Source organism: Geotrypetes seraphini, chromosome 2 (genome assembly GCF_902459505.1).
Source record: "Geotrypetes seraphini chromosome 2, aGeoSer1.1, whole genome shotgun sequence".
Classification (NCBI taxonomy): Eukaryota; Metazoa; Chordata; class Amphibia; order Gymnophiona; family Dermophiidae; genus Geotrypetes; species Geotrypetes seraphini.
In genome coordinates, this window is record NC_047085.1 from 22,276,589 (window position 1) to 22,299,370 (window position 22,782).

Sequence of the window (22,782 nt, forward strand, 5' to 3'; positions counted from 1 at the left end):
CTGTAGCTTTCCTCAGATCTACTCCTATTGTAAAGCTGCAACCTGGTCCTCAGTTCATACCTTCACTTCTCATTATTGTCTGGAGTCTTTCTCCAGACGGGATGGGCACTTCAGCCAGCCAGTATTACAAAATTTATTTTCTTAAGGGCCAACTCTCCCACCATCCCATTATAGTTAGCTTGGAGGTCACCCATGTGTGAGAATATGCTGCCTGCTTGTCCTGGGATAAAGCACAGTTACTTACCGTAACAGGTGTTATCCAGGGACAGCAGGCAGATATTCTCACAACCCACCCTCCTGCCCTGGTTGGCCTCTTAGCTGGCTTATCTTAACTGAAGGACCGCATGTCTACGTCGGGCGGGAGGTCACTCGCACATGCACAATGTGGGCTGATCGTGAACTTTCTAAACTTAAAGTTGCAATTCACTTTTCAAGTGTCCATACTGGGACTTCGTCGGTGGCGTCACCCATGTGTGAGAATATCTGCCTGCTGTCCCTGAATAACACCTGTTATGGTAAGTAACTGTACTGTTTGTGTGATTGAAGAAAATCCAGGCTGTATGCACAGCTGTTTTATGGGTGTTTTCTCAGGCCAAATGATCATGAAACTATATGTGTATATAGGCTGCATGACCAGAAATGTGTATATATTCAAGCCAAAGGATTATTGTAACATGATTTATATGCATTAAAATGTGTAAATTTCTTCTGAAGTTAGTAGATATGAAGTTAGAATACTTCAAGATTGTGTTAGTTGATCAGGTAAAAAGGTTATGCTAAAAATCTTAAGGGGCTGCATCATGAGATCAGGATGACTAGGCATTGGACACTCCTGTCATTATTGCCTCTTTAGTCTGTCCATCCATATCAATCATTAAGCTCTAAAATCCCCTGCTCTTTTTCAGAGATCTCCAGTGCTTGTCCCTTGCCTTCTTGAACTTAGATAGCTCTTTTTTCCATCAGCTATCCTGGGAGGCTGTTCATAAAGATGTATTTTCTTTGCATACTTTTAAATCCATCCCTTTATTTTAAGACTGATTATTCCAGAGCTTCCTTTCAATTGAAAGAAGTCTGCCTCCTTAGTGTTTATATCACAGAGGTATTTAAATGTCTGTCGTATTCCCCCTCTCAGTTTTCCCCCCCAAAATGTATGTTAAAAACGAAAGGAAGATTTCAACTACTGTATATGAGTATACTTGAATATAAACCGAGATTTGGGGGCCAAAAAAATGGCCCAAAATGGGGGTCTCGGTTTATATTTGGGTCTATGCTTGAGTACTTCTGTAACTAGTTTTAAAAAAAATCTAAATTTAAACCTACTGGAAGTCTGGCTGTGGGGAATGGAGTCGCGGGTCAGGGGCAGGCCAGACATGTGAGGCAGGTATTCGATTCCTCCCAGCGGCAGCCACGGCAATTGTCATACTGTGTTTGCCAGCTGCTGGAAGGAGGGGGGAGTAAGAAGTCAGCAGCATATCTGGGTTGCAATAGGCCCTTCCTTAGGTCCCGATCCAGCTGAACCAGAAGCCACAGGGGCCTTCTCTCCTGCCAACAGGCTCTGCCGGTCTCGATCCCACCCCCTGTAACTTGTAAAAAAAAAAAAATCTAAATTTAAACCTACTAGGAGTCTGGCTGTGTGGAATGGAGTCGGGGCCAGGCCCGACATGTGAGGCAGACAGCTGATTCCTCCCGGCAGATGGCTGCAGCAATTATCCATGCTGTTTGTCAGAGGCACATCTAGATTGTGATCAGGGAGCTCCGACTTCGGTCCCGCTAAATTGGCTGTCAATAATGAAGCCAGCAGCCTTCCCTCTTCCCAAGTTGCTATAGGCTTTGCGGTCTCTATCCCACCCCCTGATTTTGAGGTGCGGGATCAAGATGAGCAGAGCCTATAGCCTATAGCCAATTTAGGACTGGTATCGAAGGCAGGGCTGATAGCAACCCAGATGTGCCACTGACTCCTTGGTCCCCTCTCCATCTGATGGCTGGCAAACAACATGGATAACAACCACAGCTGCTGCCAGGAGGAATCCGCTGCCTGTCTCGCATGTCAGGCCTGCCCCTAATGTGCAATTCTTTTCCCCACAGCCAGACCCCAAGGTGGGTAGTGTTGGAAGAGGCAAAGGGTAAAAGGTGATGGGGAGAGATTTTGGGTGGAGGTGAAGGGAAAGAGAGATGAAGTGTTGGAGGGAAGAAGATAAGCTGGATGGAGGGGCAAGAGAGTAGATACTGGTTAGAAGAGTGAAAATAAAGAGAAAAAAGAGATGATGCTGGAAGGGGAGAGAGGGAAGGGTTAGCATAAAACTGGAGAATAGGATGAGGGATATGGAAAGCTGTACATAGAAGCAGCTAGAGATGTGGATTAATAAATGGAGGAAAACTGAAAGGTAAATGTCAGAGATGGATGTAGGAGAGGAAGTGAAGAAGACGGGAAGGAGAGAAGAGGCAGATAGACTGAAGACCCTAGAAAGAAAATTAAGAAAAGAAGGCGGAAGAAACTAGAAACTACCGGATCCTATTAACATAGTAACATACATTCTTAAGGTTTAAATTTTATTTTTGTATACATTTATTTAAGTTTGTAGGTGCGTTTTCCTATGTAGGGGCCTTGTGAATATGTTTGCTTTGGGATATATGCATCACAGATATTTGTATTATATTTAGTGACTTACAGGATAGCTAATGGAGAGGGTGAGCAGTCTTTTGCTCACTATGATAACTCAAATTTTTAACCTGTGTTTATATTTGTCAACTTCCCCTCCCTTTTTTGGGGTAAACGGATACCTTGGTTTATATTTAAATTGGTTTATATTTGAGTATATGTGGTAATTAAGCAGGTTGGCTAGAAAGTTTTGATAAAAATAAGTTGCTATTAGTGGTGCCCTCTTTTAAGGAAGGGCAAGAATTTTAATGTTGCAAAAGTCTGGAGAGGGACCAACTTACAGTAGGCATTTAATTAAATTATTTTCTGTTCTCTTTTTTCTAAAAGAACATGTGATTTCATTTGTATCTTGATTTATTTTCATGTATGACATAAAGCGCAAAAAGAGCAAAGTCCTCATGGATAGCAAACAACCAAACAGAGAAGTGATGTCAAGAAAAAACAAAATCCAAGGAATACTAGAATGTCATTAAAACTTCAGTTTATTCTGGATTGGAGATAGGGATCCTCTGACAAGATAAGGATTGCAACTGAAGAAGTAGAACTCGACACAGCCTAGAGAAGAGAAGCCCTCCACCTTATGTCTTTGCTGGAAAAGTGTGAGTTGTAGAAGCTCTACTCAGTGTATTGGACTCTTGAAGCAGGCATTGCTGCCGAAACACAACCATGTCAAGTTGTGCTTCTCCAGTTGCAAGCCTTACCTTGTCAGTTTTTATGACCACCTAGGACTCGTTGAATTAGTTTTTTCTTGATCTCACTTTTCTGTTTGGTCATTTATGTATGAACACGTATTTGACATTGTTTGTTGAAAGTGAAGTTATCATTGTTTCTATGAATAAAAAAATTAGAACATAAATTTTGTTATCTAAAATATATTTTATAGTGGGTGTTTTTTTTCACAGAAGTTTCTTCTGTCAATTTCCCAGCAAACCATGCTTCAGCATTCACCATAGGCTTCAAACTTTCTATGGGAAATAAAATTAGATCTCTGGAACAAAAAAAACCCCTATTTTTTTAAAACAGCAAAGTTTATCTTCTGAGCACTGGGATAAAATTTGAAATTTTAAAGCAAAATGTTATTTCATGAAAACAGTCTGCAATACACAGAATGTAGGATTTGTTTCTAATGATCTGTATAGATTTATAATAATATTTATTTAGATATGTTTATGTATAATCTTTTTTTCCTTGTTTATAGAAACAGATGACTATGCAGAAATAATAGATGAGGAAGATACCTACACTATGCCCTCTAGTAAGTAGACTATTAAAATATAAAAATGTTAAGAATCATGTGTTTGGATGTGTTAGCTTTTATTTTTCTCCCCTTATTAAAGATTGGCATATATGTTTTGTAATTTGCTACATGTATTACCTTTAGTTTTTGCAATTTTAGACTAGGCAGCTATTATCTTTTACAAAATTATGACAATTTTGCATATAAATTACAACTTATACAAAGTTATATTAGCTGCTTATCATGGCAAAACATTGGCAGAGATACTGATTCATCAAATTAGAAATAAATGCCTATAAAACCTGTTACTTCATAATCCTGCTGTAAAAATCTCAGCAGACCCTTAATATTTTTTAATTCACCTGTTTAAAAGGAATATTTGCTACTAATAGTATGTATGAATGTGTAGGGTGTTTGAATCATACGCTAAAACTCTGTGCAGAGGACAATGTCTTTTAGTCCATCATTTACCATAGTAAAAGTCTCCAAATGTCAATTTACATTTCCATATACAAACAAGTATTGAGTGTTATATGGAACCACTGGAATTGCATCATCTCCCAGAGTTTTCACCAAGTGCGTGGTGGTGGTAGCAGCAGCCTTGCGTACTCACAGTTTGCAAGTCTTTCCCTATCTGGACGATTGGCTCATGAAAGATCCTTCATCTGAAGGCGTTACTGTAGTGTCACAACAGACTATATTGTTCTGCAAAATTTGGGATTCAAAATCAACTTCCCCAAATCTCAATTGTAGCCTTCTCAGACTCTTCAGTTCATCAGAGCCCTCCTAGATACTGTTCAACTTGGGGCGTTCCTTCCTCAATAACGTCAAGATGCTATGATACATCTTTGCTATCAAGTATCCCTCCTTCCTTCACTCTCAGCGAGGTACATGATGGTTCTCCTATGTCACATGGCCTCTACAATTCACATGACTTCTTTTGTCAGATTTCACCTACGGATCCCTCAGTGGTCACTGGCTTCTTGGTGGTCACAGACTCTCGATCCGCTTTCCCAGCACATTACAGTAACATCTTCTCTATGGCAATCTTTTCAGTGGTGGATGCTCTCTTCCAATATTTCCAGATGTTTGCTGTTTCAAACGCCCCCTTACCAGGAGATTCTCACTAGAGAATGACACGGTGGCTGTTACCCAGCTAGCCATAACCCGCCAAAACGGTGGGAGAAAAAAAGTGGTCGCTGCAGGTATGGGGACAAGGACATTCACTGCCCCGTGGAGCGGTAAATGGCCTTGTCTCCACAGTTAAGGGAGGGAACATGCGCAGTCACCGCACAGTCCAGCAGCCCCCTCCCTCCTTCCTAAGGATCGCTACCATACGGGCATCTCCCTCCCTTCCCTTCGCTGGCAATTTTTAATTTTCTCTGAACAAGCAGCCGGAGCATTGAATTCGCATGCAGCTGCCGGAAAGTTTTCCTCTGATGCAACCGGAAACAGGAAGTTGCGTCATAAGAACATAAGCAATGCCTCCACTGGGTCAGACTTAAGATCCATCGTGCCCAGTTTGCTCCATTTTGTCGATTCCTTTTAGCAATTTAAAAGTCTCTTATCAGATCCCCTCTCAGTCTTCTCTTCTCAAGGGTGAATAATCCCAGTTTTCTGAGGCGATCCTTATAGCTCAAGTTCTCCATACCTTCTACTAGCTTCGTCGCTCGCCTCTGCACCTTCTCCAGCAGTGTTATATCTTTCTTCAGGTATGGAGACCAGTGTTGGACACAGTATTCCAAGTGTGGTCTGACCATTGCTCTATAAAGCGGCATTATGACCTCCCTTGATCTACTCGTGATTCCCTTCTTTATCATGCCTAACATCCTGTTAGCTTTCTTTGCCACCGCTGCGCATTGAGCCGATGGCTTTAGGGTCCTGTCTATCAGTACCCCTAAGTCTTTTTCTTGTTTGCTCTTCCCCAATGTTATACCCAACAGATTATACTCATGCTCCTTGTTTTTTCTGCCCAGGTGCATCACTTTGCATTTTTTCACATTAAAACTCATCTGCCAATTTTCTGCCCATCTCTCAAGTTGCTTCAAATCTCTCTGAAGTTCCTCGCTGTCTTTTTGTGACCTGATTGTCTGGTATAGCTTTGTGTCATCTGCAAACTTGACAACAACACTGGTCGTTTCTTCTTCCAGGTCATTTACGAAGATATTGAATAAGATAGGCCCAAGAACCGAGCCCTGAGGCACACCGCTAGTTACTTTCTTCCAGTCTGAGTACTTCCCATTTATGCCCACTCTCTGTCTTCTGTTTTCCAGCCATTTTCCTATCCATCTTAGTATATCCCCTTCTATTCCATGACTTTGTAGTTTTTTGAGAAGTCTCGCATGAGGTACTTTGTCGAATGCTTTCTGGAAGTCCAAGTATATTACGTCTACCGGTTCTCCGCTAACGACTTGTTTGTTCACTCCCTCAAAAAATTGAAGTAAGTTGGTCAAGCACGACTTTCCTTTCCTGAAGCCATGCTGACTACCTTTCAGCAGGTCATGGTTATCTAGATGCTGTACTATGCTGTCTTTAATCAAAGCCTCAACCATTTTCCCAGGGACCGATGTGAGACTTACAGGTCTATAGTTTCCCGGTTCTCCCCTTGATCCTTTTTTGAAGATTGGGATGACGTTCGCTATCTTCCAGTCTTCTGGTATCCGTCCGGTTCTAATTGACATGTTAGCGAGGGATTGCAGTAGTTCTCCGATTTCCACCTTTAGTTCCTTTAATACTCTCGGGTGAATTCCATCTGGGCCAGGGGATTTGTCACTTTTTAGTTTGTCAATCTGATAGTATATCTGGTCCAGATCCACCTTCACTGTGGTGAGGCTCTCCTCTATTTCTCCCTTGAAAACTTTCACTGTTTCGGGTATTGAAGTGGCGTCTTCCTTGGTAAAGACAGAAGCAAAGAAGGAATTTAATCTGTCTGCAATCTGTTTGTCTTCTTTGATGTATCCTTTTCTTCCTTGGTCGTCGAGAGGGCCTACTGTCTCCTTTGCAGGTTTTTTCCCTTTAACATATCTAAAAAAGGGTTTGAAGTTTTTGGCCTCTTGGGCTATCTTTTCCTCATAGGCCCTTTTGGCTTCTCTCACCGCCTTGTGGCATTTCTTCTGGTCGTCTTTGTGACTGTTCCAAGCCTCGGTTGTATTCTCGCGTTTCCATTTTTTAAAAGAGTCCTTCTTTTCCCTAACTGCATCCTTCACCTCTTTGGTTAGCCAAGCTGGTTCTCTTTTGGCTTTAGTTTTCCTTCCTTTGGTTATCTGCGGAATGTATAGATTCTGTGCTTCGGTGATAGTATTTTTTAGTAGGGACCATGCTTGCTCTACCGTTTCGATTTCAGCTATCCTTTTTTTGATCCGTTTTCTTACTATGGCTCTCATGTTGTCGTATCTTCCTTTTTTAAAGTTAAAGGTTGTGGTTGAAGCATCCTGTTTCCTAAAGGACAATTTCCAATTGGTTGGCTGCTTGCATTTCATTTTGTTATGCTCAGGCTGGGCTGCAACTGGTGGGTTGTGTCACAGCCCACAAAGTTCGATCCATTGCGGCTTCAGTAGCTTGCCTACATTCTACACCTATATATGAAATATGCAAAGCTGCTATTTGGTTCTCAGTTCACACTTTCACTTCTCATTACTGTCTGGAATCCTATTCCAGTTGGGATGGCCACTTCAGCCAAGCAGTATTACAAAATTTATTTTCTTAATGGCAGACTCTCCCACCATCCCATTTTTGGTTAGCTTGGAGGTTATCCATATGTGAGAATATGCTGCCTGCTTGTCCTGGGATAAAGCACAGTTACTTACCATAACAGGTGTTATCCAGGGACAGCAGGCAGATATTCTCATAACCCACCTCCCCTGGTTGGCTTCTTAGCTGGCTATCTGAACTGAGGAGCCGCATGCCTACGTCAAGTAGGAAGGCACTTGTGCATGTGCGGTGTGGTCAGTCGCAAACTTTCTAAAGTTCTTAAAGTGCAAGAGCGCTTTAGCAGCTGTCTGAACAAGGGTACGTGGATGACATCACCCATATATGAGAATATCTGCCTGCTGTCCCTTGACAACACCTGTTATGGTAAGTAAATGTGCTTTAACTGCATGGTGCAGTCCATGCTTATTCCCTTCCCTATTTGTTGCTGTGCAGCTGAAGCAGACATTAATGTGTGCTATGTATTAAACTGCCTTCTTAACTGTTAGTACATGCTAATTCAAAAATTTTAATGCACACAGATTGAGAAAAAAAATATTGCATGTGGCAAATGCAAAAGTTTGTACACCCTTCCAGTTGTTTCATAGCTATTGTACTAATCCTATACGTCTTTCTGTCCTATTCACTGATGATGTGCTCCCCCATCCTATTATTTTGTTAAAGTACGTTTGTCTTTGTCATTCAATATGTAAAACTTGATTTTTAAATTTATGTGCTCCGCTTAGAAATTTGAGAAGCAGAATAACAAATTTTAAATAAACTTGGAAACTTTGGTAAACTTTGAACCTTTTTAATTATCAATAAGACCTAAAGTTTTAAGGGCCTTTATATTAAGCCGTGGTAAGAAATGGCCTTTACACTCCCTTACATGAATCTTTCCCGCACTACGGCCATTTTTATTGCAGCAATAAAAAAAATTTATTCTATTTTAATTTCTGGCCGCGTACTAATGTTGTCATTAACATGCAGCTGTCTAAAAATAAAAAATGCTAAGGCACTGCTACCTATTTTTGTAGGCAGTAAGGATTCTTGTGTTATCTGTGCACTAGTGCTGCCCGATTCAGGAAAAAAAATTTGATTTGATTCAGCCTTTTGAATCGATTTTTCAATTCAATTTTTCTGCCCAATTGAGTGGTTTTTTTTTTTTTATTTCAAACATCCTGGTGTGTTTATTTTATAGCCTCTTCACCTCTTTTATAGCCTCTTCACCCCCTTTGCGTTCTCCTAACCACCCTGACGCATTGCCTTCTCCTAACCACACAGACTTTTCCTCTCTCTGTTAAATCCTAGCTCACGTTTGTAGTCTAACACCAGCTCTGGCAGGATACATGTTTCAAATCTGACATATTGTAATCACAAAACAGAAAATAAAATTATTTTTTCTACCTTTTGTTGTCTGGTCATTATTCAAATCTTGTTGGTCCCAGGCTTTGGTTGCCTTCTGATAACTTGCTTGCCAGGGTCTCCTTCTTTCTCCGTGCTAACCATCTGTCCTCCCCTTCTGTTTCCCTTCCTTCCCGCACAAGTCTGGCATCTTTCCTTTTTTTTGTCTCCTTCCAGAGATCCACCTTTTCTCAAATACCTTTTCATCCAGCATCTATCCCTCCTTCCCCTACTACCCCAGGGTCCATCATCTCTCCCTTTCTTTTCCCAACTACCCTCCTATCTAGTATCTCTATTCCCCTCCACACCATCCCTTGTGACCAACTTCTCTCCCTTTCTGTTCTTTCCCTCCTTAAATCCCATTGTCCACCATCTCTCTCCCTCTCCTCTGTTTTTAGACCCATTATTTCTTCCCCCAAAGTCCAGCATACCCCCACCATCCCTCCCTCCCTCCATGTACTTCTACTCCCCTGAAGGTCTGCCCCCCCCAAAGGCCTGTACCCCCCCTGAAGGCCTGCATCCCACCCCTGAAGGCCTGCCTGTCCTCCCCTAAAGGCCTGTACCACCACGCCTGAAGGCCTGCATCACCCCCCACCCACCCTCCCCAAAGGACTGCACACACACACACACCCCGGAAGGCCTGCGTGTTCCCTCTGACCTCCTGTTCATCCATTTATCTAATTTCAACAGCAGAGCAGCCTGCAGAGAGGATCGCCGGTGCTAGCGATCTTTGTAAGCCTTTGAAGCTGTCTTCCCTCTGCCGGGGTCCCACCCCTCCTGTGACATCAGAGGTAGGATCGCGGCAGAGGAAACAGCTCCAATGGCTTATTGCAGCTTGCAGAGATCACTAGCACCGGGGATCCTCTCTGCAGGCTGCTCAGCTGCTGAAATTAGGTAAATGGATACGCGGGAAGCCAGGGGGGAAGCCGGACACCAGCACATTCCAACTGACCCTCCCCCCTCGCCCTCTAAAGCAGGAGCGGCAGTGGCCGGCCAGCAAGAGGCAGCACTGCCGCTCCTGCTTTAGGGGGCGAGGCAGGAGGGTCAGTCACCGAATCAGGAGGATGATTTTTGTTTGTTTGTTTGTTTTGTTTTAAATCAATTCACCCGAAGTGAATTGGTGAATCGATTTGAATTGTGAATTGGGCAGCACTACTGTGCACTAACCGCAGTAATATAGATGTGCTAACTGGTTAGCTGAGGAATACCCACTCTACTGCTGACATGCCCCCTCAAAAAAATTTACAAAAATATAAATCTAATGCAATAGGTGTGTCATTCTGGATGAGTTTTTGAATCCCTCCTCCTTCACCAGAAGGCTCTGCTGTTTCCTTCAGTTTTTCCTGACCTACTCTGCTTATTTTATTAGGTTTTTCCTGACCTACTCTGCTTATTTTATTAGATTTTTTGTGTGTAAGTTTTGGCCTGATTTCAGTGCTAAGAGCTCCCTTGTCGAGGGTCCAGCTCTGCCTGCAAGGAGGAGAAGTAGACTGAGGTCTGCAGCTGATAGGCCAATCTCTTGTGGTACATGTCCAACTTATAGAAGCCTTTTTGGAGCTAAGAGTCCATTCTTCTGGTAGCATTGCTTGCCTACTGCATTACAGGGGCTTGCATACAGGCTGCTAGGCATCCATAGGGCACTCAGTGGGGGTACTGGCTGCGTTTTACCTTCTCCCTTTTGTGCAGCTGTGGGTTCATGGGGCATGAGGTTCAGTCAGACTGGCAGCCTGAAAATTCAGCGCTGGAAAGATGTTTCATTTTGAGGCAGTGATTTCTTGAAAAGATGCTATAATATTTTTTCATTGCAAATGAAGTCTACACGGGAGGGAGCAATTTTAGACCCTGAAGGTGAGAAGAGAGGTACTGGCCCATGTGAGATAGGGAGAGCTGGGTAGGAGCCTCAACTTATACTAGGGGTCACAGCATTTTTATTTTTAGTTGCAGAACTGCCCTCGGCTTTTGCCTGATGACGATTTATAGGCATGTATAGCTATTGTATTATTTTTTTTTTCTTATAAACAGGTTATTTATTGATGCTTATAAACAATTTGATTAATATATTTTGAGTCTTCTGGTGTAAATTACTGTAAATCCATTTGAATATTTCTTTGAAAGAAAATGGTGATAAATGGTTTGTATAATCTCTTGTCAAAGATTTGGGTATTATCTATTAACAAACCTATTTTGTTACCCAGAAACATGCAACAAGCTTTTATAAGGAAATTTGGTCATTTATTTTCTCAGTTATATTTGCAGTGTTTATTTAGGATATTCAGAAATGGGTTCAATGTTTGCACTGTTAAACAGATTATTAATAATAAGCAAGTTTTAATTTTCTTTTAAATGCAATGCAGAAAGCTATGGATTAGATGAAGGTAATGACATTCATTTTTAATAACCAAATTTGTATGTTTGCACTTCAGAACATTTGCATATTTGAAGTATCTAATTTTTATTGTTTGAGTAAAATACTCGGTATTGTTTTTTAAAAGTAGAGTAAAATCATATCTAAGGGGCTGATGTACTAAAGTGCATTAACACTTTTGCATGTATTAACATGCCTTTAAAGAACTGTTAGATTTTGAGCACATACAGCTAGTTTCTGCAAGTTAAATCCTACTTTATCTTTATTTACACAATATACCGCTAACATGGTCTAAACAGGCTTCAAAGTGGTTTACATACATAATAGAACAATGATAGAAATACAATGAAAATAGGAAAAAAAAATGGCTGTGGTTGAAGAGTACTTAACAGAAAGGATAAGTTTGTTGAACAGCCTTCTAGTGGAGGTGGTGAAGATGAAGACACTCTGAATTCAAGAAAGCTTGGGATAAGTTCCTAGGATCGCTAAGGGAGAGGAATTGATAGGAGATGGTATGGATGGGTAGACTGGATAGGCCATATGGTCTTTATCTGCCTTAATTTTCTATGTTTCTTTGTAACCACAGTGCTTGCACATGCCCAAGCTGCTACCATCTTCAACGTTGGCAGGGGTTAGGGGACTGATGTAAGGACATAGGTGTTGCTGCCTTTCATGTTGTAGCCCCAGTTTATCTACATGGCTGAAATGGAAATCTACCATCTGCAATGCAATGGAAGACTGCCAGTGGGCCAAATGTTGGAGGGTGTTGGCCCTTTCTAGGAGTAGACATTCTCCGTATCAATCGTGTGCCAGCCTAGCATCAGCATGATCAGTAACCTAATAAGTTGGGCCCCTCTAATTGAATATAATTTATTTATAAATGGCTGCAGCCAAAAGCCTTAGGGGCTCATAATCAAAAGAGAAAAACGTCCAAAAACCGGCCTAAGTCGGCACTTGGACGAACATTTCTCAAAAACGTCCAAGAGCCGATAATAAAACCGGGTTTTGGCGTATTTCTAAACAACCTAGGCCTTCATAGTGCCGCTGAACGACCAAAGCTAAACAGAGCGTTTCAGGAGGCATGTCGAGGGCGGGACATGGGCCGGCTTAGACTTAGTCGTACAGCATGTATAACCGAAAGATATACAGCCCATGATCGACGGAACTTGGATGTTGTGACTTAGACCATGTAAAACATGGTCTAAGTCACAAAAATCCACCTAAAATCACCAGATAAGCATTGCAAACACATAAAACAGACCCCCACACACTACCCCAGTGATCACCAACCCCCCCCCCCACCCCCATAAAAATTGTAATCATAACTTTAAAATTCAGTCTTCAGGCCATCATCACCTGGCCACCTGGCATAGGAAAGCCTAATCGTCCAGTCCAGAGGCAGCTTAAGTCGTCTTAGTGGTGGGTTAGGGACTTATGGAGAGGAGGACCCCTGCCCATAAGCTCCTGTAATCTCTGCATTGATACTTAAACATGTGCACTCCCCTATACACCCCCAAAACCATTTTGTACTGGCATATAAGTGGCTCCTGCAGCCATAAGGGCTATTGGGGTGGTAGATAAGTGGGTCTAGGGGATTCTGGAGGTGTAGTGAGGAGAAGACATGACACCCTTTTTGTGAAGTTCACAGCAGTGCCCTGTAAGGTACCCCACTATTTAGGTGGCATGTCTGGGTGTGCAGTCCATCACTTTGCAGACCCCTCCCACATCCAACAGGGCTTGTTCTAGGTGTTTTGGACTTGGACGGAAAGTTGGATGAAAATGTATTATAAAGATAGATGATTTAGTGGCTTGGATGATCAGTTGGGCAGGACATATAATTAGACGATTTTCGAAACGATAAAAAGTTGGACGTATCTTTCGAAAATGTGTCTTAAGCTGTTTGAAATTGGACGACTTGCGAGATGAATGTAAACGGACTTAGACATCCTTTTCGATTATGCCCCTCTTAGTCTTTTTACTGCCTTCATCATCTATTTGGCATCATCTTCACCCCCTTCCTCCTTTTACATTAATATAGTAGTATATAGCAACTTTGTCTGTTATATCTTTATTTCTTCCAGTTGTAAATTATGTAAACTTTTAATTTGTGAGGGTGAGATACCCAAGCCCAGGGAAGGGAATTTTTGAAGGGTAAAGTTACCATCCCTAGGATAATCATAACTTATGGCTGAGGGTTGCCTGACACACAATGAATGTTATAGAAAAAAGGATCATAAAATGATCATAAGATGATCATAAAAAATATATAAATATATATCTCATATTTCCATCATAATAGACGGAACATTGTTCCTTTCAAAAAAAAATTTAAAATATTTATCGCCCATCTTTAGCATGCTGCACTTTAATTTTCTAAAAATTCTCGTTAAACATTAAGTTTATAAACTCATTAAACATTAAGATGGGCATAATCAGAAGAAACGTCTAAGTCTGTTTTGGCCTAATTCACAATTCGTCCAAAGTCGGATACTGGAAAAGGCCCATTTTCAAAAAATACGTCCAGCACTTTTTTTGTTTTTTAATCATCCAACTGTACTGTCCAGCCGTCTGATCATCCAGACTGCTAAGTCGTCCATTTTTATACCCCATTTTCATCCAAAAATTTGTCCTAGCCAAAAACGCTTAGAAAAAGACCTTTTGGACGTGGAAGGGGCCAGAAAAGTAAGGGACTGGACATCCAGACATGGCAACAGAGTAGTGGGGAACCTTACAGGGTATTGCTGTGAACTTCACAAAAAGGATGCCACATAAACATCTCACAACAGCTCTCTTATAGGTCATAGTGAGCCCACCAAAACACCCCCAGAATCTACTAGACCTACCTATCTACCACCCCAATAGCCCTTATGGCTGCAGGAGCCACTTATATGGCAGTACAAAATGGTTTGGGTTTTTTTTGGGAGGTGCACATATTTCTCCATGAATGCAGTGATTAGAGTGGCTTATGGGCTTGGGTCCTTCTCTCCATGGTTCACTAACTCACCCCCCAAGACTACTTAAGCCACTTCTGTGCAGCTCTGCTAGGCTTTCCTATGCCAAGTTGCCAGGTGCTGATGTTCTGGAGGAAGATATATAAAGTTATTGTTACATTTTTTAGGGGGGTGGGGTCAGTGATTACTGCGGCTGTGTGTGGAGGTCTGTACTTTGTGTCTGCAGTGCTTATCTGGTCACTTTGGATACCTTTCTGGACTTAGACCTGGTTTTAGATGGCCTAAGTCAGTGGTAGGCAAACTCATTAGTCAAAAGAGCCAAAATCAGCAGTACAACGATTAAGATTTTTTTTTGAGAGCCATACCCCGTGCCCGCTTGCGCTACGATGGCTGCGTCAACCCCACTGACACCCCGCTCGCCCACACGTAGTCAAAATCGATTTGTGGCAGAGCCTAGAGAATGACACGAGGAAAAAATTTGTCTTCGTCCCTGTGAGCTCGGTCCCCATCCCCACAAACCACCTGATCCCATCCACACAAGCCTCGAATAGTTTTATACTGAACTTATTATATTAAAGTATAAAAAGAAACAATATTCTGTACAATTGTCAATTTATAAATCAGTGTCTTCTCCCCACTCTCTCTTCCCCATCCTTCAGCATCCTCAGCCCACTCTCTCTCCACTTCCCTTCAGCACATGCACATAAAAACATGCAAGCAATTTTATATCATTTTTATTCTATTCATTCATAGAAATTAAAGTCTAAATAATGCCAGTCACATAACAAAACATGATTTTACAAAAATAATTTCCTGCACAGTCATGCCTGCAAGGATTACTAGATGTCTTTCAGCAGCTCCTCTCCCTCCCTCCCCCTTACCTTCGTGGCCAAGTCAAAATGATTTACCAACAATAAAATTTAAAAAAACACAAGCACACTGTACGCAGAGAAAATGTTAATTATCATTTATATTCCGCGGGTTTTCAAAGAGGTCAAGGCAGATGGTTTTATGCAATGTCACCTCAGTAACAACTATACAAAAATAGACAAATATACCCCCTCCCTTTTTACTAAACCGCGATAACGTTTTTTTAGCACAGGGAGCTGCGCTGAATGCCCTTCGCTGCTCTCGATGCTCATAGGCTCCCTGCACTAAAAAACTCTATTGCGGTTTAGTAAAAGGGGGCCATAGTGCAAAATATAGACAGCAGATACAAATTCTCAAAAAAGCAACATTTTGATCACTAAATTGAGAATAAAATCATTTTTCCTACCTTTGTTTGGTAATTTCATCAGTCTCTGGTTGCACTTTATTCTTCTGACTGTGCATCCAATATTTCTTCCCTTCTTTCAGCCTCCTATATGCTTCCTCTTCTCCAGACCTCATTCCCTCCCCCAACTTTTTCTTTCTTTCACCCTGCCCCCTTCTTTTTTTCTCTCTCCATGCCCCCTTTCTTTCTGTCTGTCTTTCTCTCTCTCTCTCCGTGTCCCATTTCTTTCTTTGTTTCTCCATGCCCCCTTTCTTTCTTTCTCTCTTCATGCTCCCTTTCTGTCTTCTGTCTGTCTCCTGTCTCCCTTCTTTATTTCTGTCTCCCTGTCCCCCCCCCTTTCTTTCTTTCTCCCTGCCCTCCACCAAGCCACCGCCACTGGGGAACATGCTGCCCACCGCCGGGGAATAGGCTGACACTGCTGCCATCGGGAAACAGGCCACCGCCAAGTTCTGAGCTCTCCCTGTTTCCCTTCCCCGCAGGACCGACCAACTCTCGCCACCCGACGTCAATTCTGACGTCGGAAAGGACATTCTGGGCCAGCTAATCGCTGCCTGGCTGGCCCGGAACGTCCTCTCCAAGTACTGATTTAGGCCCGTCTTCAGACGTTTTTCTGTTTTGATTATGAGCCCCTAAGTTTATAAACTCATGCAGACTCTGTCGCTAGTGATTTTGTAGTTTATAACCAAGAGAGGTGGTGTATAAAGCAGATCATCTGTTGTTGTTCATCTGAAGGCTTGAATATAAATATAAAGAGAAAGGCAGCCAAAAAAATCCCCCGAAGAAGATCTTTTTCAGATTGAAACACCCACAATTGCAGAGAAGGTGTTGGGAGTCTGCATGGCAGTCCCAGCGCTGATTGTGGTTAATTCCATAAGAACATAAGAACTGCCATCTCCGGATCAGACCTTCGATCCATCAAGTCCGGCGATCCACACACACGGAGGCCCAGCCAGGTGTACACCTGGTGTAATTTTAGTCACTCATATCCCTCTATGCCTATCGTAAGGAGATGTGCATCTAGTTTGCTTTTAAATCCTAGAACAGTGGATTCCAAAATAAACCTGCTCTGGGAGAGCATTCCAGGTGTCCACCACTTGTTGCGTGAAGCATAACTTCCTGATATTTGTCCTTGACTTGTCCCCCCTTAGCTTCAGTCCATGTCCTCTTGTCCGTGTCATATTGGACATTGTAAATAATTTTTTTTTCCTGCTCTATTTTGTCAATTCTTTTCAGTATTTTGAAAGTCTTGATCATATCCCCTCACAGTCTCCTTTTCTCAAGTGAGAACAATCCCAGTCTCTTAAGTCGTTCCTTGTATTCCAAGTTCTTCATAACTTTTATTAGCTTCGTTGCTCGTCTCTGCACCCTCTCCAGCAGTTTTATATCCTTCTTTAGGTTGGAAGACCAATGTTGGACACAGTATTCCAAGTGTGGTCTGACCATTGCTCTATAAAGCGGCATTGTAACTTTCTCTGATGTACTCGTGATTCCTTTCTTTATCATGCCTAACATTCTATTTGCTTTCTTTGCCACTGCCGCACATTGTGCCGACGGTTTCAGGGTCCTATCTATCAGTACACCCACTTTAAGATAAGTGTTGCTTTTTGCTCCTATCACAGTAACATTTTATATAAGAAACCTATGTTTTTATATAACATTCAAGGGCTTTGTTTACAGGTTCTCACCACCGGGAAGATTTATGAATACAGTGGTGCCTCACACAACGAACTTAATCCGTTCCAGGAGCAAGTTTGTTATGTGAAACGTTCGTTGTGTGAAACGCGTTTTCCCATAAGAATACATGTAAAACAAAATAATTCGTTCTGCAGCCCTACATTTCCCTCCCTCCACCTCACCTTATATGCAGAGTTTGCCAGCTTTCTTTTTCACCCAGCCGCACGCTTTCAAAAAGCTGTGCACGCGCAGCTGCTGAAGTTGATCAATGTTCTCCTCTCCTGCAACTTCCGGTTTCCGGTTGCGTCAGAGGAGAAGATTGAACAACAGAGCATGCGCGCATGTGCTGCTCTTTGAAAGTGTGTGGCTGGCCGAAAAAGAAAGCCGGAAAACTCGGCATCTAAGGTAAGGTGGAGGGAGATGATGGAACACTGCATTCAGACAGGAGGGTGCTGCTGTTCCCGGCTCACATTAGGAAGCGGCGAGAGTAGTTCCGCCCCCCCCCCCGGGCCCCTCGGGCGACTTCGTTGTGTGAAACGAAGTTCGTTATAGGGAGCAAGACAAAAAGTTCGTTATGCGCAGCGTTCGCTGTGCGAGGCGTCCGTTATGCGAGGCACCACTGTATAGACATTAATGTTTAGCTAGTAGCACACACATTTGACTTTAAAGGTAGGAAGGGAAGAGTGAGCATGTATAATTAAAAAACAGAGCACAGGATGCAGACCTGGAATGATATCTAGATTAGAGAATGACACGGTGGCGGTTTACCCGCAGCTACCGCGTTTAGCCGCAGGTAACCCACCAAAACGGGGAATGAAAAATAGCAGCCTCTGCGGGGATGGGGACAAGGCCATTCACCGCCCCGTGGAGCGGTGAATGGTCTTGTCACCGCAGTGAGGCATCAAGAATCGCGCGGTCCCCGCAGCCCCCACCCGCCCGCCAGCTCGATCGTTTAATCAGCTTCCTCTCCACCTCACCTTAGTTTGTCGGCTTTCTTTTTCAGCGACTGGCACGCTTTCAAAGAGCCGCGCATGCGCAGCTGCTCAGTATTCAATCTTCTGCTCTGACCCAACCGGAAACAGGAAGTTGCAGCAGAGCAGAAGATTGAACTTTGAGCAGCTGCGCATGCGCGGCTCTTTGAAAGTGTGCCGGTTGCCAAAAAAGAAAGCCGGCAAACTAAGGTGAGGTGAAGAGAGGAAGCTGGTTAAACGATCGAGCTGGCATGCGGGTGGGGGCTGCGGGGACCGCGTTTTCCCGGCTCACACAAAGAAGGAGGGAGTGAAATGGAAAAAGTTTCTCTTCCTTGGAAATAGATTCTGAAGTGACCTCATCAAAGAAGACCAGCACTAAATGTACAAGAAATCCCTTAAACAATGTCAAAAGAGCCCAAAAGAGAAAACTGCTACTGCCGTGAGACTCCATTATTGAAGGAATCAACTTGAAATCACAGTTCAAGAGACAGGAAAAGGTTAAATGCCTCATGGAATCCTCAGCCACAACACAAACCAAATTATGAATGAAATCAGAGCAGACAGTACGAATTATAAAATTGATGTCTAATGCTGAGGCATTAGAAATAATGCCTCAGCAATACAATTTTCAGAAGTTCTATTCGCTCATGGTAAGGGAGAAGAGAGACTGCTAGTGATGGTGGGGGGACTGATAGAAGATATGAAAGAGGGTGGTAGAAAGGAACAGATGGTAAAGGAGGGAGGGAAGGGTGGTGGAGGAAAGGAATAGAACAGACATTGAAAGAGGGTAGAGAGGAACAGACCCTGAAGGGAAATGTGGAAGGCAGAGTGGGGAGAAGACGCTGGAAGGGAAGAAGACAGATGCCAGACTATGGGGGAGCGGAGGGAAGAAGATGGGTGCTAGACCAATTGTAGGAGGGGGTGAAGGGAGAGGCACAGTAACAGCAAATGGAAGACGCAGAGAGAAGACACACAGTGGATGGAAGGAATTCAATGAGAAGATGTGGAAAGCAGAAACCAGACAACAAAGGTAGAAAAAAAAATTCTATTTATTTATTTATTTTTTGCTTTAGGATAAAGTAGTATATTAGTTGTGTTGATAAAAATTTATAAACAAAGCCCTGCCAGCTGAACATCTCTTTCTCTAGTTCAGCAGCCATAACTTTGATTTATAAGAAAGGAATAGGCTAAATATTGCAGTACTAAGGCTTATATGGATGCTGCGGGGACGGTGACGGGGCGGTGAATGGGATGGCAGTGGCGGTGACGGGGCGGTGAATGGGATGGCGGTGAGGGGGCGGTGAAGGGAACGGCGGTGACGGGGCGGTGCAGAGGATGGTGGGCCGGGAACGGTGCAGTGATGGGGACAGATTTTTTTCCCCGTGTCATTCTCTAATCTAGATCATAGGAGGTCCTATGATCTGAGTTCTTAAACTTTATGACATGCTAACCCCCCATAGTATACTTAATGTTTAATGAGAATTTTTAGAAAATTAAAGTGCAGCATGCTAAAGATTGGTGATAAATACGGTACTTTAAAATTTTTTTGAAAGAAACAATGTTCTGCCTTTTATGATGGAAATATCCTATATAATAAAAGCTTACCTGCGCATGCGGTGTTAAAACAGCATGATCCCTGCCGCTGTGGTGTGTGATCCGTGGCCGTGTTCCATTTTAGAACCCGGCGGCAGGGAACATTCTGGCCACTCCCCTCCTCCCGCCCTCACTCACCATTTGGAAGCGCAGGCAAGCTCTCTCCCTGCCCACGTCCTCGGCAGGGAACACACCTCCCGCCCTCACTCACCACTGCCGCTGCTGCTGCTCCCACTAATCCTCCTATTCAGAGCAGCCTGCGATGGTGGCCAGCTTTAAAGAACCTTGCAGGCTGTTCTCCAACCTCAGTAGAACATTCCCTCTGACGCACGGGATCGCGTCAGAGGGAACGTGCTACCGAGTTGGAGTGCAGCCTGCGAAGTTCGCTAAAGCCAGCCACCACGATCGCAGGCTGCTTTGAAGAGGAGCAGGCCAGAAGGGGAAGCAGCCAATCGACGCGATCGCAGTGCACAGAATGTTCATTGTCTTCTCCTGAGGGCTTCAGCCAAAGGGGACGCACAAAGGAGCCCCGCCACTCCAGGGTTTTCCCCCTGCTCAGTTCATGGGAACAGAACCATCTCGGGATTGCTCTTATTAACTTTCTTTAGTACTCATGGTGCAACGCTTTTATTTATTTTATTTTTTTTCTGTTAGTGGAAGATTGGTAAGCAAGATTCTTTAAAACCAGAAACACAATGTTGATGACACTGTATTCACGAAAGGGGGCTGCTTTGGGGGGGAGGTGTGCTGGGGATAGACAGCTTTGCTCTGGGGGGGGACAGAAGGGGCAATGGAGTGACAGGGAGAGGGAAAGGGGGCTGCTTTGGGGGGAGGTGTGTGCTGGGGGCAGACAGCTTTGCTCGGGGGGTGGGGGGGGGACGACAGAAGGACACAGACAGCGGCCAAGGAGAGAGAGATAAACACATACAGACAGACACATCTATTCTAGCACCCGTTAATGTAACGGGCTTAAAGACTAGTGAGAGATATATATTTATATATTTTTTATGATCATTTTATTACCCTCCTTTTTTTCTATAACAACCTTTTGATAAGGATAAGATGTTAGCTTGAGAGCCTGCATCTGACTATTCTATATTTGACACATAATGCCTAGCACAATGTCAGAAAAAACACAAAAAAACACACAAAAAAAGAAAAACTCCAAAAACTGCCACAAACCTATACTAGAGACCCACAAAGAGGCAGAATAGTCAAATGGTTCAGAGAGTGGTCGCTCAAGACAAAATACCTGAATAAACACAACGCAAAACAGTACGTAGAACTTTAATTATAAAGAGTGTAAGGTTTGTGAAGGTGCCCTCAGTGTGAGAGAACAGCGAAAAGAGGCACTGTTTTGCATTGTGTTTATTCAGGTATTTTGTCTTGAGCAACCACTCTCTGAACCATTTGACTATTTTGCCTCTTTGTGGGTTTCTAGCACAATGTCAGGCCAGTAACTTTACCATATGGATGTATTTGACCCCAGAGGTCTTGTGACATTGCTTGAATGGAGTGGGCTATCTCAAAAGCCTGGGCAAAGTTAGACAACTCATCCATGATCTTGTTTGGATAGGGGCAGGCAAAAGGAGAGAGAAAGAGACTGTTTTTCTTTTCCATTCTGTCTATACTCAATACTGTACCAAGGAACACTGTTTAGATTCCCCTTGTCAGAGCAATTAATAAAACTGTGGCCTAATTTATTTCTATTCAAAACAGATTTCACTGTAGGAGGGTGTTTGAACATGGCTGGACTTGGATAGTGTTTCCCTGGTTATAATTCTTTAACCTATGTAAACTAACTTGTAAAACTTTTATTGTTATAGCCTTAGTAATGAGATTAAAGTATGCATAATACATTAATGTAGTAAAAATACTTGCTTTCTCAGATACATTAATATGAAAAGTAACTAAACTTCAAGGAGGGATTGCCTTCTGCCTTATTTGTATGCCATTAACACTTACAGGTAGTACATGTTAATAAGGTGTTTATTACATGTCATCATCCAGTATTAGTGCACTTAGCTACATCAGCCTCTTATCTTATTGATCAACAATAGTTAATGCCGTTTTACATACTGTCTATAATGGCGTGGAATGACTGGATATAGCATGTTGGATATAAAGTCTTATCACCACATCATTCTAGGGTTTTAAGCCAAATACGAGGGTAAATCAAAAAGTAAAGGCAAAATACATTTAATGGCTTTAATAGAAGTAACTGTGAGCAATTGGACATATCATTTTCCACATTGTTCCTATGTAAGACGACACAGTTGTTGGATCATTCAACTAGCTTCTGCATTCCTGCAGAGAAGACTTTTTTGGCTGCTCCCAAAGTCAGGTGAACACCGCTTCCTTTACTTCATCAAGCTTTGTCTTCTGCTCTCTGAGTCTCAGTGATGCACTCATGTCTCATCACGGTAACAGTTCTCTCCAGAATACTTGGATGGTCTTCATACCATCTCAGGAACTGAGTCGCAACCTCCACACACTGTTGCTTTTGCAGATCAATAAAGTATTTGGGAACCCATCGTTCACAGACTTTCCTGAATCCTGTATCACACTTCATGCAAATGCATATCCAAAGGTGATATCCAAATTTGCAGCCAACTGAGACACCATTATTCATTGGTCTTCTCTAATCAAGACATCTACCCTATCAATGTGGGCACAATGTTGATGGGTGACCAGAATAACCTTCGTCTGTTACACCTCTTCCCGCTTTAAACCTTTTTACCCATTTATAAACCTTTCGTTGATCCATGGTGCTATGTTCATACTGAGTCAATATCTGATGGTGAATTTCCATAGGTTTCACTTCTTCTGCCCAAAGAAAGCGCACTTCTGCACGTTGTTCTTCGATGGTGCAATCTTGCACTGGAGTGTCCATGTTTCTGACTTTGTGGATGCCACAGGACTAAAGGCTGAGCGCTGCACTGTGTGTGGTTGAACTATCCAACAGGCA

General features: G+C 42.8%; 1 protein-coding gene across 16 annotated transcripts in view; it reads left to right on the forward strand.

Annotated features, from left to right (window-relative positions):
* Positions 1 to 22,782, forward strand: part of PTK2 (protein tyrosine kinase 2) — a 779,173-nt gene that overhangs the window by 381,403 nt on the left and 374,988 nt on the right. For all 16 annotated transcript variants that reach the window (XR_004538103.1, XM_033930844.1, XM_033930848.1 and 13 more), the window contains one exon: positions 3,858 to 3,914. Coding sequence is in view for 15 of the 16 variants with exons in the window: in XM_033930844.1 (XP_033786735.1) it covers positions 3,858 to 3,914 (57 nt within the window). In the remaining variant the exon portion in view is untranslated. The remainder of the gene's footprint in view (positions 1 to 3,857; positions 3,915 to 22,782) is intronic.